Below are 13,163 nucleotides of genomic sequence, written 5' to 3' on the forward strand. Positions count from 1 at the left end.
AATTGTTAATTTTTCACAAATACAAGTTGGTAATAAGAATGAATGAATACATTGTGTGACATGACTATAAGAACATTCTTAAGAACAGGAACTGTTCAGATTTCCAATGTAAATTCAAACTTATTTTTATTTGCTTTCAGTGTTTGTGCTTCACAGTTAAAGCCAATCCCTCAGTTGTTCCCTGCAGTGGAATGAACATTTCTTGTGTTGGGTAAGGATCACAATATCATCATGTGTATTTTGTGTCACTGCCATATCCTTTCTCGTATGATTGGCTCAGGCAGGTGACTGACAGGTGGACGTGCAAACCTATTTTGTACATACAAGAACCAAGGAGCATCTCAGTTACAAAAGCCCGGGGGCCATGTCACAGCGGGTAAGCCAGCTTTGTGGACTGACAGGGCTCCTTAAGACACTAGCTCGGGCCAGAGGTCAACGTGTAAAAACAACAGTGTAGGCGCCAAACGGCCTGATTCCTCATGAGACCAGAGCAGCAGGAGGGTCGCCATACCATCGTGTTTGTGTTGTATGGCAAGAATGTTGATTTCCATTTGGATCACAGTTCATTTAAATTTAAATAATCACAAAGAGAATTCAAAAGAGAAGAAGTTTTTTTTTTTTTAAAGCTGACAGCTCATAAAACAAGCTCTGCCTTGCAGTAGCTCTACACTGCCTCCTAGTGGGAAGATCAGGCCACGAGGGAGGACTGTGAAAGATTGACCAACCCGAGCAAATAAAGACTGAGTGGAGCCAAAACTCTTTTTAGCTAGAAAAGACACATATAACAAAGCCGAGCAAAGTAAAAATGCTCAAATATTGTTTATTAGTTCGAGAAAATAAGCAAAAAAAGGTGCGGAAAGTTCCTTCAAATGTCAGAAACACCATGTCAGCTGTGGCCAAATACTTGCTGGACAGTGTGTGTTCTATTCTGCTTATGAATGATGGCATTTATGAGGCACAGACAAGACCCCATCATCTTTCCGACCAACAATAATATCCAGTGTTCTCCGTTTATGCCGAGAGCTGCCTGAGAAAAACAAGACTTCTCCTTCCGTTCCAAAAATCTCCATAGCCACATTTCTCCTCTTGGTTTTTCCCTCTTCTCCTTCACTTTATCTCTCTCGCTGCAGGTGAAGGCTTTTATTCTTCCATCCCTGCCTTTGTCACAGCTTCCACATCACGACCCTGCTCCTCCTGATGCTTTCATTTAACACAGACAATACGAAATGGTGTATAGCTAATCACATCAGGGACAGGGAGACTGCAGGGAGCCAGAGTATATTTATTCAGGGGGCCTTTTTAAAAAGCTTTCTGCACATGTTTCTTCCCAGAAGGCGTCTGACGCATGCATGCAGGCCTGCCAGGCACAGTGAGTAAACATATTAATCCTATAACTCTGCAGGGATCAGAGAAATTAGACTGTGAGGAGGACCTTATAGGGCTCCCTGGAGACTGCAATAAAACTGGGAGGGCAATATATAAAAAAAATAGAAAGGAGCATGGCCTTATCTGATGTGGCTGTGTGGGGTGAAGTGAGCATGATGTCATGCAGGATAGCAGGGAGGCAATTTTGTTAACCTGTCCTTTGTCCGTGAGGGGGTGTACTGGGGGGGGGGGGGGGGGGGGGTATTTGACCGAGCAGATGTCAGGATGACAGAGGGCTTCCCCACACCCCTCCATCACATCTCTGCATCCTCCAGTCGCCATGGAAACCGCGCACAAACCAGGAAATAAACCCCACAAATGTGCCAAATCACGGGGACCTATTTAATGGCTTTAATAAAGCTACACTCGGGCTTTGTGGTGCAGCCTGAGGTGAAACCCAGAGCCAGTGGTTGCAGCTGTATTTCCTTTATGACTGTAAATTTCTTCCCCCAGCGGGTTTCCCACACCCGCTGCTCCCCGCATAGAAAGCCCGTGTGCGTCTGCGCCGCGTAAACGCAGCCAGCAATCCGCTGGCTCATGTCCCCGCTTCTTTTTTTTTCACTCCAGCAGCTGATTCACGAAAAATTACACAATTCCGTTGCGTGTGTTGGGCGGGATCCTTCCACTGAGCTTGGCGGGGCGAGTGCGACGCTCGCTGAAAAAAATCACAGGCCCCTATAGGCGTGGTTTTGGATGGAGATGCTCCGTCTGCTCCCGCTGGGATACCCACCTGCCAGCTGGTGTTGTCTCGAGCTCGTGCAACCACAGGCGCGCGTTTGATTAGATTTAACATTTGGATCGAGGTGTGTAGGTTTGTTCTCTAAGGGGGGGTGCAGTGTGGAGTAGTTGCGGCGCTGTGGACGCACGGGGCGCACGGTTTAATCACCTCCAGAGAGGCGGCGGTGGCGCACGGCGCTTGGAGATAAACACGAGCGGACAACGCGTCGCTTTGGCCTCCAGGCACCAAGAGAAGCAGCAGAGACACAGGCAGCAGCAGCGGCAGCAGCAGCAGCAGCAGCGGCGGCGGCGGTGGTGGTGGTGCTGGTGGAAGAAGGAACCAGAGCCGAGACCCCTGGTTCTGGCGCACGGCTGTCGTTCGTGCCCGCAGCGCCCCGCAAGGATGGAAAACACACGCAGGATGCGCAGGAGATCGCCCCTGCTCGGTTTACTGGTGCTGGCGTGTGTTCTACTCTTGGCGGAGAGTAAGAAACCCAAACAGCCGCGCTGCCCCTCATCGTGCACATGCACCAAAGATAACGCGCTGTGCGAGAGCGCAGGACTGATCCCTCGCAGCTTCCCCCTGGATGTCATATCTCTGTAAGTCCCATTTATCGCTGGTTTATGCCTGATCTCCACACCGCTGTTTGTGCAGTCTGCAAAACGTGCTCTTCTCCAAAATGTGTGTCTGCTGCTGCACAGGATCATGCACGTCCAACTGAGCACTCTGGGACATACTGGTAATACAGGCTCTTTTTCTCTTTCCCCTCCACAGATCATTCGTCAAGTCTGAATTCACCGAGATCCCGAAGGAGAGCTTCATACACACGCCTGCCCTGCACCTCCTGTGAGAAACCTCTCCTGCTCCAGCTTTTTGTCCCTCAGTCTTTGTTGCATGCTGTCAGTCCCCTCCAGTGAGGTGATCAAACGCCATTTTTAACGTTTCAATACATCTCCTCTCCCCACCTCCTCCACTGATCATGCACACTGTGTTAGAATGGATGTTGCTCTAGCTCTTGAAATTGTCATAATCTCCATTTTACCATGTGTCTTTGCTGTGAATCCATCCACCTCCTGTCATGACATGTATCTGTGTGTATCACAGTGAGCTTCATCTATGGGGGGAATCCCTTCATTTCAGGAGGGAATCCCCTCCACTCCTCCCTGTCTCATGGGGGAGAGTATTGACTGAGTTACCTTGTCCTTCAAAACAAACATGTAAGCCTGCAGGAATCCTCGTGGCGCATCGATCCCTGTCTCTGATGTATTGGAGGGGGTGTGTGGCTCTGAGGAACAAAGACAAGGGGTTTCCTTTCTTTCCTTTTTTTTCACGGTAGCTCCAAATGTGGGACAACAGCTTGTTATCCTCCCATTTCTGACCCTAGATAATAAAATATTAACTACATGCATCTCTCCACAGCCTCTTTACAGCCAATAACCTGGAATCTATAAACGAGGACGCCTTCCTCGGTCTTCCTCATCTGGAGTATCTGTGAGTATTCGACACAAACTCCTCCTGGAAGCTGTTTGTCTCCTTCCTTCCTCTTTGCGTTCACTCGTCGCCTTTTTCACAGGTTCATCGAAAACAACCAGATCAAGTCGATATCGCCACACGCTTTCCGGGGACTGAAAACCTTAGTGCACCTGTAAGTATGCGTCTATAACTTCTTGTGCAAAACATTACACGTATACGTCAGCAGAATAGCAAAAATACAAAGAACCCTTGTGTCAGTAGATAGTGTTGTCATCCAGGTGCAGGTGCAGAAAGGTGCTGACAAAGTTTATTACACAACATTTAGTGCCACATAGACATTTCTCTGGACACTGTGCAGCTGTTAATATGATTATCAAGCAAATCCGCTCACCTTCGCTGTCCAGATTAATAAAGTTTATACGCTGAAGGCCTTTTAAATACACATTTGCTTTGCAGCTTTAATTGTCTTTATTTCTAATAGAGAAGTAAGATTGTTTAGTTGTCCCTCGAAAACACGACGACACCCTTCCCCGCAGCGGAATCCACCTCTTTCCCCTCGTTTCTGTTGCTGTGAAAGCCATAAAATGGCTGAGGAGGCAGCTCTAAAAATAGCTTAATGTTTCCTCAAACTCACAATAACCAATGTTCCTGCCTCCAGCCTCCAGGGTGGAATTATGTTCCCAGGTTCTTTTCGCACATATTCATATATTCCTCTGCGAAGCAACACTGCATTATCCACGTCCAAACTCAGATTCCGTGAGGCACTGCAGGTTCTTCTCTAGAAAACACAGCAGAATAAGTGTATAGTCGTGATCTAGAGGGACGTAATGATCAGATGCTATTGTTCTCTTCTCTTGCAGGAGTCTGGCCTACAACAATCTGGACACTCTGCCTAAAGATTTGTTCAAGGGTCTTGAGGCCTTGACTAAAGTGTAAGTGTGAATTTTCAATCCTGCGTTACCAGGAAACAAAGAGATAAACTGTACATATACTGTTAAAGCCTAACGCGGACAATGAGTTTTCTGTACACGCTCTAAATATAGAAAACTGTATCATTATTCTACTTCAGCCACAGCTTGAAAAATGTGTGGGCAGCTGGTGCTTTTAACACCATTAAAATTACATGAGGCAGCGAGGAGGAGAGAGAGTTCGCCATCTATCAGCGACCGAAGACGTTTCTTCTTCATAGCTCCTCGATATTAATGAGAGCACCGGAGGAAGCAGCGAGGGTCACAGAGCAGAGCCTGCACTCGTACCACAGCTCCGTGTAAAAATCCCTTCTCAAAGCTGAGAGCTGTCTGAGGTTAGTTCTTGTCTGGTTCTCTCCCCTCAGAGACCTGCGGGGGAACCAGTTCACCTGTGACTGTAAGCTCAAGTGGCTGGTGGAGTGGATTTACAGCACCAACGCCACAGTGGATCAGATTTACTGCAAAGGCCCGGCCTCACAGCTGGACAAGAAGATCAACGATCTGGTGGCGCAGTCGTTCGACTGCATCACCACAGGTGCGGCACAGAAAATACTCTGTTTCCTTCAATAATCGCAGCTTCTCCTGACTTCGTAGCGTTATTTGAAGTGTGTTTTCGTTTCTCTCGCAGAGTTTGCCTCCTACCAGTCCCTGAAGTTTGAGTCCATATCGGTGGAGGCCTTTTCCTTTGGGAACGATCAGTATGTGGTGTTTGCTCAGCCCTTCATTGGGAAATGCAGCTTTCTGGAGTGGGACCACGTGGAGATGGTCTTCAGGAACTACGATGACATTGACAGTAAGTGAACGTCCTTTTCCGATGTAAAGTGGTGACGGAGTGCCGTGTGGTGACAGGATTGATTTGTCACTTTAGTACAGCTCGATTTTGAATTGCTTTGAGTGCAGTGCCCGTTCAAAACTTTCCTGTAAGCTTGACCTGCGTTAATGCTACGGAGCTGAATTATTCTTTGTCTTTAGTGATTCCTCTGCAAACGTTTCCACAATATACTGTCACTATGTCTATGGTGCAGAGTGAAGTTAGAAACGTTTGTGTTCATCCTACCTGGTTCATCTGCAGTGAGGATTTTATAGTCAGTTTCAGTAAAATGAATCAATCATTTCAGAGAACTTCAGACCCAACTTCACAACTTTTCAAAATAAAATCTCAGCAAATGAGCTCGAGAAAAAGCATGACAGCAACAAAACAAAGGTTGTGCTTTTACTTCGAAGACAAATTGCCAATGAGGAAGGGATTTTTTGTTGTTGTGTCTATGACAGAGATTAAAACCCGTGAGTGTCTGTGTCTAGGTCCGATATGGTGAAATATAAATAATCAGATTATCAAAATGTCCCTGCAGCAATTATGACCTGCTGTTAGACCCAGCTGCCGACCTCTGCTGTAGTTTGTCAGAGGAAGTAGGAGAAGACTGAAGACACATTCCTGCTAACTGCTAGCTTGGTTGAGCGCTGGTTGCCTGTTAATTTAATTTTTACTAATACTGAACATATCGCGTGTCCAAATCGCACCACATTTAACAAAGCACTTCCCTGGTGCACTTAGAAAACATTTGCCAAATGTAAAGCCGATGGGATAAACAGTTTGCGAGATATGCGTTCCACATACAGACAGAAAGACGTTTGTGGAATAAGTTAATAGATATTTTTTGTTTTGATCCTATTTCACCATGTTTTCTAAATCTAAACTTTCCTGTTAATTCCATTTTTTATACTTGTTTACCTTATAGTCTAAATTCGTGTGTGTTAACTATAAGGCATCTACAGGCTTCAAACTAAATTTTGTTCTATTTGCACAGTAACATTAAAGACTTAAGATCTTGAATCTTTAAGGGACCACGTGGAGACTCCAAGTGCAGCTGTATTGTTTGTGTCCTCTCTTTCTCCTCACCAGGCACTTCCACAGTGATCTGCAAGCCTCTGGTTATCGACAACCAGCTCTTCGTCATCGTGGCTCAGCTGTTCGGTGGCTCACACATCTACAAACGCGACACCTCCGCCAACAAATTCATCAAGCTCCAAGGCATCGATATCCTCAGAATCCGCAAACCGAACGACGTTGAGACTTTCCGCATCGACGGAGAATCTTTCTTCGTCATAGCGGACAGCTCCAAGGCCGGTTCCACCACCATCTACAAGTGGAACGGCAACGGCTTCTACTCCCACCAGTCGCTCCATCCGTGGTACCGGGACACCGATGTGGAGTTCATGGAGATCTCCTCCAAGCCTCACCTGATCCTGTCCAGCAGCTCCCAGAGGCCTGTCATCTACCAGTGGAACAAAAGCACCAAGCTGTTTGACCGGCGCACGGACATCCCGGAGATGGAGGACGTCTACGCCGTGAAGCACTTCCAGGTCAAGTCCGACCTCTTCATCTGCCTGACGCGCTTCATCGGCGACTCCAAGGTGATGCGCTGGGACGGGGCCCTCTTCCGAGAGCTGCAGACCATGCCCTCTCGCGGCTCCATGGTGTTCCAGCCCTTCGCCGTGGGCAGCTGGCAGTACGCCATTCTGGGCAGTGATTACTCGTTCACGCAGGTGTACCGCTGGGACACCAAGAAGGGCACGTTTGTCCATTTCCAGGAGCTGAACATCCAGGCGCCAAGAGCCTTCTCTCCAGTCTCCATAGACAACCGGCAGTTCCTGCTGGCCTCCAGTTTCAAAGGGAAAACTCAGATCTACGAGCACCTGGTTATTGATCTGAGCAATTGAGTATTTGTTTTTTTTTTTCTGGCTGATTGATAGATTATAGGTAACTTTAGTGGGGGTTTTTTGTGTTTAAAGAAGACTGTTGCAGCAGATGCAGCTCTGAACATCACTGAAAGTAACTATCAGTTGATCCTAACTTGAGAAAGGCAGGCATTACTCTTTTTCTCTTTAAAAAATCTTCCATTGAAATCAGTGCATGGTAAATGTAGACGCACGTGTCTCAACCAAATGTATTTGGCTGAGATGCACGTTGAGTTCAATGCATGGATCTCAAGTTAGGATTAAAACCCGAGACATCAATGCATGACCAGGGCCTCACTCAGGCCGTCCCTCAGATTACAAATGCAACATCCATCCTCATTCATCTTTTCAATTCTACCGTTGGCCAGTAGCTTATTTTGTTCATGTTGGATCATCCATATGACTCAACAAAGTTTATACATTTGTAATCTCATATATTTATCTACAGAGAGTAATAATGAAATGGTACTTTTTAACCGATTAACATGTTCAACCGAACAAATCTGCCAAAACTAAATGTTTACATTTTTCTCTTTCCACTTGTTCGCTAAAAATATTTGTAAAAAATAAATGAAGCTTTTGTAAGTTTGAGAGGGACCACGCCAGTTAGATACACATTTGTTCAGGAGAATGATTTAAAATCTCTTTATAATTTGGAGAATTTCAACAGAGATGTAGTGTGAGAGTGACATTTATATCATTAACGCTTTGTATAATGTAGTATTGAAAAGTATTGAAAAATGCAGTTTTTTTCAGAATAACGTTTCGGGCAAACTTGGAACTATTCTCGCACACTTACAAGGGACTGAAATGAAAAACTGAGGATATTGTTCATAACGCTTTACCTTCGACTAACATGTTGGCAAAATGCATTTTATTGTGTCATGATTAGGATTTAAGTTATTGACTAATATCATGTCATTTAGAGTCAATAAAGGTTTACATCACTAACTATTGCTGGCACCGTGTGGCATGACGTGGCGTCAGTGTGAAATGACAACACACAAAAACACACTCCAGCAACACATCTACTTCACGGGACATTGCAGCCAAGAAGTTAGCGGTGTAGTTATGGTACAAACATGAGAAATCAAACAAAAAATATACAAACAAATAAAATCTTTTTTATTTTCTCCAACAAAGTGCACGCCTCAATTCTACAAAGCAGCACATTACAATGTAATGGAATAAATACAATAAATTCCGCTGAATTAAAAAAAAGAAAACAAAAAAAAAAAAGAAAACCACAAGCGAGGAGATACACAAGTACCTGCACAATCACACTGGTGGCAGGATTAAATCGGACTCTTTTGAAAATTCTGCTTCTTTCAGGATGATTGTTTGACTTTTCATGCATCTTCACTCCTTCGGAAAAAAGGTGTCCCGTCCTTTTTGTTTTCTAAAGTAAACCGATTTACACCCTGCATTTTGTTTGTAATTGAGAACTACCAAACTAACATGAAAGAAACACAGGTGCATACTCTCATGTTCACGTCACCCTGGAAAACTTGTGCAATAGCAGCAGGCACCTCCGAATCGCCGACCTGCTGCTGAGAGAAAATAAAGTGAACACATTTCTCAGTTTGAACTGAACTTACTACTCAAGTCTATGTGGTGCAACGTAGTGTTTTTTTTTTTCTCTGTAGGCAAATAAAATAGAACATAAAAGGCAAGGGAACACGTCCCTTAATATTCCACAAAATAATTTAGTGCTCTTTAAATAAAATTAAAAACACTTGTCATATGGTGGCTCTTACAAAAAAGGAATTAAAAAAACTCACAGGCTGAAAGGATAATGCTCTAAGAGACATCAATTATATTAGGAAAGAACTTAAAATTCAATGAAAAAAGACAGTATTGACAATAAAATTCTGTACAGAACGCAAAATCAATATACAATACAGTACCTGCAGATGTTATGCATACAGTACAATTCTCTTTTTACATAGTTTTAGTATGGGCTCCAGCCTGATCTATATACTGACTTAACACAGGTGTCGAAGCGGCTATTTTAGCTTTCAGTAATTTTAATGGTTTTTCAGCGAGGACAGTAGATCTTGTAGTAGGCGATTAGAAAAAGAGATTGAAAACATTATTGCAGGATGGTCATCTTCAGTTGCATACTGCATGTTACATGAATGTGTCCTATGACGAGGAGCAGTGGGCTGATGAGAGACAGAGAGAGAGTCGGACGGAAGAAAAATAAAAGAGAGGGGGGTTAGCTGTTTTTGCTATCTCTCCGTCAAAGAGGTTAATTCTTGCGCGATCTCTCTGATCCACTACCCTGTACAGTACATTCGTGGCCAGTATTGCACGTTACCAGCCGAGTCCACCCTGATTCTGCACGGCGAGGACCTACAGTGCTGAATTTTGTCCTGTGAGTCAACATCCAGTGATGAGATGAGACCGCGATCAGAGCTCACCGAAGACTGACTGGGACTCCATCTGTCGTCACAGTTTGAGCTCGTTGGCAATTTTGCAGGCGATGTTCTTAAAGGCGATGGACGTGCCCGATATCCTCTTGAAGCGCACGCCGTTGAGCGAAAGGCGCGGCAGCTTGCACACCTCCATCTCCCACTGGACCAGGTTGTCCTGGCGGGCGTCGCCGTGGACGCAGAAGAGCAGGAAGCGTTCGCGCTGCTCGTAGTCGCAGCTGTTGGCGTCCAGAACCTTCCGGATCTCCCTCATCATCTCGGCGGGCTCCATGGAGGAGGTGGTCTTCATGCTCCAGGTGAAACGTAGCGAACGAGGCTTGGAGTCCCGACTGCCGTCCTCTTTAGTCTCACCGGACACACTCCTTCAGTGAGATAAGGAAGAAAGAGCAGAGAAGAGGGGGAGACAGAGAGAGACGTTGAAGGAGGTAGAAGTTGGTTATAGGCTCTCGTTGAAATCTACGTCCTCGCTCAAACTCTCACCTCGGTGTTTCTGTCCTGGCACTGGCCTCTCCCTCACTGGGCACCCTGAAATAAACCGGGAATACACTGTTACACCCACAAGCTGCCGCCAACATGTGTCCCCCCCCACCCACTTCCAACAGCACTGTCATCATCACTGGACACAGAAGGGTGTCAGGCATCATGCCAGGAAAGAATCCACACTCCTGGGTTATCAGGGATCAGAACACAATGAGGAGACTGTGACGTTTCGGGACTCGTTCACAATGACCCAATGCATCCTACCGTCTACTGCGCTCTACCTTTCCTTAATCCCCACTGATCTGTAAGAAGAGTAAAAGTGGCTCTAAATCTTTTCTCTTAAGCGCAGCATGAAAACTGGGGGAAAGTAAGGAGAGGAAAGCCAGCAACCGGAGGAGCAGATATTGTGGCTTAGTCGAGGAGAAGCTGGTGGGCTCGTGAGGTTCGTTCTCGAGGCAGTGGACACACGGGAAGGAAATACACGACATAACAAGGGTGTCAGTAAGCAAGGACGTGGTGTGGTGGGCAAGTACGTAAGGGGGTTAAGGAAACACGGGCCAAGGTCATAGTGGGCACAGAGTTGGTTTTAGGTTTGTTTCAACAGGGGATAACAGGTGCAGCAAGCGTTGTGTTCTCCTACCTCCGGCTTGACCTGAAAGACAGAGCTCTATGCAGAAAGAAAAGGAGAGAAAGCCGTGAGCCTCTAGCAGAAGGTCCAGCATCAAGGTGACACAAGGAGCTAACTGGTGTTTGGACAACGTGGTTCTGGCTTTTGCTTGTCACATTGACAGGAAAGGGAAACAGTGGAGCAACAGGTACAATAAGATCGATAGATTGAGAAAAGATAACAGCATGTATGTTTTCAAGACGCAAGAGAAGGATGAGATGCTTTCCTAGTTTTCACGGCTGAAAAAGTTTCCATTAAGTCATCTGAACACATTTTGCAACAAGTAATCCTTTAATCTCTCGGTCAGGCAGTTTGGTTTTAACCAGAGACAGACAAATCCATGGATGATATTGTATGTCTCCTCGTCCACTTTGAAGCATGTAAATGGAAAATAGATGTTTAAGTTTTGTAAATAATGAAAGCTGATGGCATTCAGAGAAAATGTAAGTATGATCATCCATCTTTAAGTCTAAACTGGCATCTCTGCCCTTTTTTGGACCAAATGCAGGAAGTTGAGACAGCGTTAGATAATAGAGAAGAAGAAGCAGAAGCAGGATTGCTGATCGTCTTCACCACCGACGACACAATGTTTGAAAGATGAGGACGTTCATTTTGCTTGTAGGAATATAATAATGATGCAACAGTAGAAACAAAATTAACAAAATGAAGCGCACTAATCCTGTGTTTTTTGAGAGAATCAGATGTTTTCTACTTCAAGATGACAAATGGAAGGAATGAAAGAAACGTGAATATCTGAACTGTCCAAGAAGTGTTAACTAGCACCTCGAGTATCATCTGTGCAGCCGTTTGTCTTCACTGACCTGCGCACAAACTTGGAGGTGATCTTGCTGATGATTCCAGTGGAGGTGCCCCTGCGTTGCTGAGCGAGAGCCCCCGTATCGTGGGACAGCGTGGGTGAGGCCGGGGGGCCATTGTAGGTGGCGCTGCGTCGGTCTCTCAGCTGGGCTCCATGGAACGTGCTGCGACTGGTGGTGCCACGGGGGAAGCGGTTCTTCTCGGGTGTGCTAATACTGTGTGCAGACGGAGAGGTGGAGGGACCCCGCGGAGAGGAGCTGCAAAGTAAAGAAAGATTATAAGATGGATGGTGCATATCATCATTCGCTAAGAAGTAAATGATATTGTCTGCTCCATCTTCTTTGCCAAAAATAGAGTTTAACACGTCATCGTCCTTCAGCCTCTGTTATATGAGATGACAAAGCCAGGGTACAGCTCACCTGGCTTTTAGCTCCGTGTTGTCGTCGATGGGGGGCAGTGTGCTCTTTGAAGGATGCCCTGACGATGACATGGACTTAGTGTGACGAGGTCGTGTGGAGCTCATTGCAGTCGATGGGGTGCTACCTGACACCTCGGTTAAACTGTGGACAAAGGGCAGAGAGTATTTGCACGCGAGCGGATTGTTAACAATGCATTATAACACTATACAGAAATAATAACCTGGACAAGAGATAAACAGGGAACATGCAGAGCAGAATCTCACCCTGTGGGTTAATGTGAATGTATTTGTAATTACCTGCTGTCTTTGCCGTTAGGAATCGCTGAGTATCGGTCAGTGGAGGTACGTTCACACACGTATGTGTTCCTGCGAGTCATCGATCCATTGGTCTATTTGAGAAATTAGACACCACAAAACATGGATTTTGAACTGATTATTACTGAAACATGAGTAAAGCTTAGTTAGGGTTTGTAATCCCGGAAGAGCTAGAAAGAGCAGGCTACACATCTGGTCTCTGGTCATGTGAAGTGAGTGCACAGGCATGATGTGTGCAGCCTGGCAGGTCGGTTAGTGACAGACAGGTACTGCAGCCAATCATATTAGGGCCACAGACATGGCTATTTTTCATTTTTTTTCAGATGACTATATTTATTGATGGTTATTGGAACATGAAGAGGATTTCATGATATCAGATAAAAAGTCTTGCAGAATGAACCTGTTTGCTCATGTGTACATGCGTTTCTTTGCGTGTTCTCTACTTTCTCACCCCGACAGCACTTGTAGTTTTCTTCCTCTCCTGCACCCCCAGTGGTGAAGCAGGGACGTCTCCTTTGGAGGTGTTGAGCTCCAGCCGGCGTGCTCCGTCCCATTCCTCCCTGTGGTCACTTTCCACGCTCAAGGCCTGGCCACGCTTAGTATACGATACGGCTGGAGGAACCGAAGGACCAACTGGGAGAGAGGCACACACGAACAAATTTAGACAAGTTCTATGAAGCACACCATTTCCTTCTACTGCTCGGATGCC

The 13,163-nt window shown here is 45.7% G+C and overlaps 2 protein-coding genes across 3 annotated transcripts in view; one reads left to right on the top strand and one right to left on the bottom strand.

The window, feature by feature from the left end:
* The first annotated feature begins 1,923 nt into the window (after nucleotides 1-1,923).
* Nucleotides 1,924-8,634, top strand: LOC117775199 (leucine-rich glioma-inactivated protein 1-like). Its single transcript, XM_034608126.1, has 8 exons — nucleotides 1,924-2,742; nucleotides 2,918-2,989; nucleotides 3,563-3,634; nucleotides 3,717-3,788; nucleotides 4,477-4,548; nucleotides 4,950-5,119; nucleotides 5,213-5,377; nucleotides 6,488-8,634. Exons 1-8 carry the CDS (start codon nucleotides 2,546-2,548, stop codon nucleotides 7,303-7,305), a joined length of 1,638 nt encoding a protein of 545 aa, XP_034464017.1. The 5' UTR covers nucleotides 1,924-2,545; the 3' UTR covers nucleotides 7,306-8,634.
* The window catches only part of LOC117775198 (serine/threonine-protein kinase MARK1-like), a 28,507-nt gene continuing 23,771 nt past the window's right edge, over nucleotides 8,428-13,163 (bottom strand). Inside the window, exons 13-18 of one of the 2 annotated variants that reach the window (XM_034608124.1) lie at nucleotides 12,906-13,087; nucleotides 12,437-12,528; nucleotides 12,141-12,281; nucleotides 11,727-11,978; nucleotides 10,239-10,283; nucleotides 8,428-10,120 (exon numbers count right to left, since the gene is read on the bottom strand). In XM_034608124.1, coding sequence (XP_034464015.1) covers nucleotides 9,775-10,120; nucleotides 10,239-10,283; nucleotides 11,727-11,978; nucleotides 12,141-12,281; nucleotides 12,437-12,528; nucleotides 12,906-13,087 — 1,058 coding nt within the window. In that variant the 3' untranslated portion in view covers nucleotides 8,428-9,774. The remainder of the gene's footprint in view (nucleotides 10,121-10,238; nucleotides 10,284-11,726; nucleotides 11,979-12,140; nucleotides 12,282-12,436; nucleotides 12,529-12,905; nucleotides 13,088-13,163) is intronic. The other variant, XM_034608125.1, reaches the window with a different exon arrangement.

The sequence above is a fragment of the Hippoglossus hippoglossus genome, chromosome 15 (genome assembly GCF_009819705.1).
Source record: "Hippoglossus hippoglossus isolate fHipHip1 chromosome 15, fHipHip1.pri, whole genome shotgun sequence".
NCBI classification, from domain to species: Eukaryota; Metazoa; Chordata; class Actinopteri; order Pleuronectiformes; family Pleuronectidae; genus Hippoglossus; species Hippoglossus hippoglossus.

Coding starts and splice junctions, on each gene's coding strand:
- LOC117775199 (XM_034608126.1), top strand. CDS start 2,546: ATGGAAAACACACGCAGGATGCGCAGGAGATCGCCCCTGCTCGGTTTA. Junction 2,743..2,917: donor CCCCTGGATGTCATATCTCT/GTAAGTCCCATT, acceptor TCCCCTCCACAG/ATCATTCGTCAAGTCTGAAT. Junction 5,120..5,212: donor GTTCGACTGCATCACCACAG/GTGCGGCACAGA, acceptor TTTCTCTCGCAG/AGTTTGCCTCCTACCAGTCC.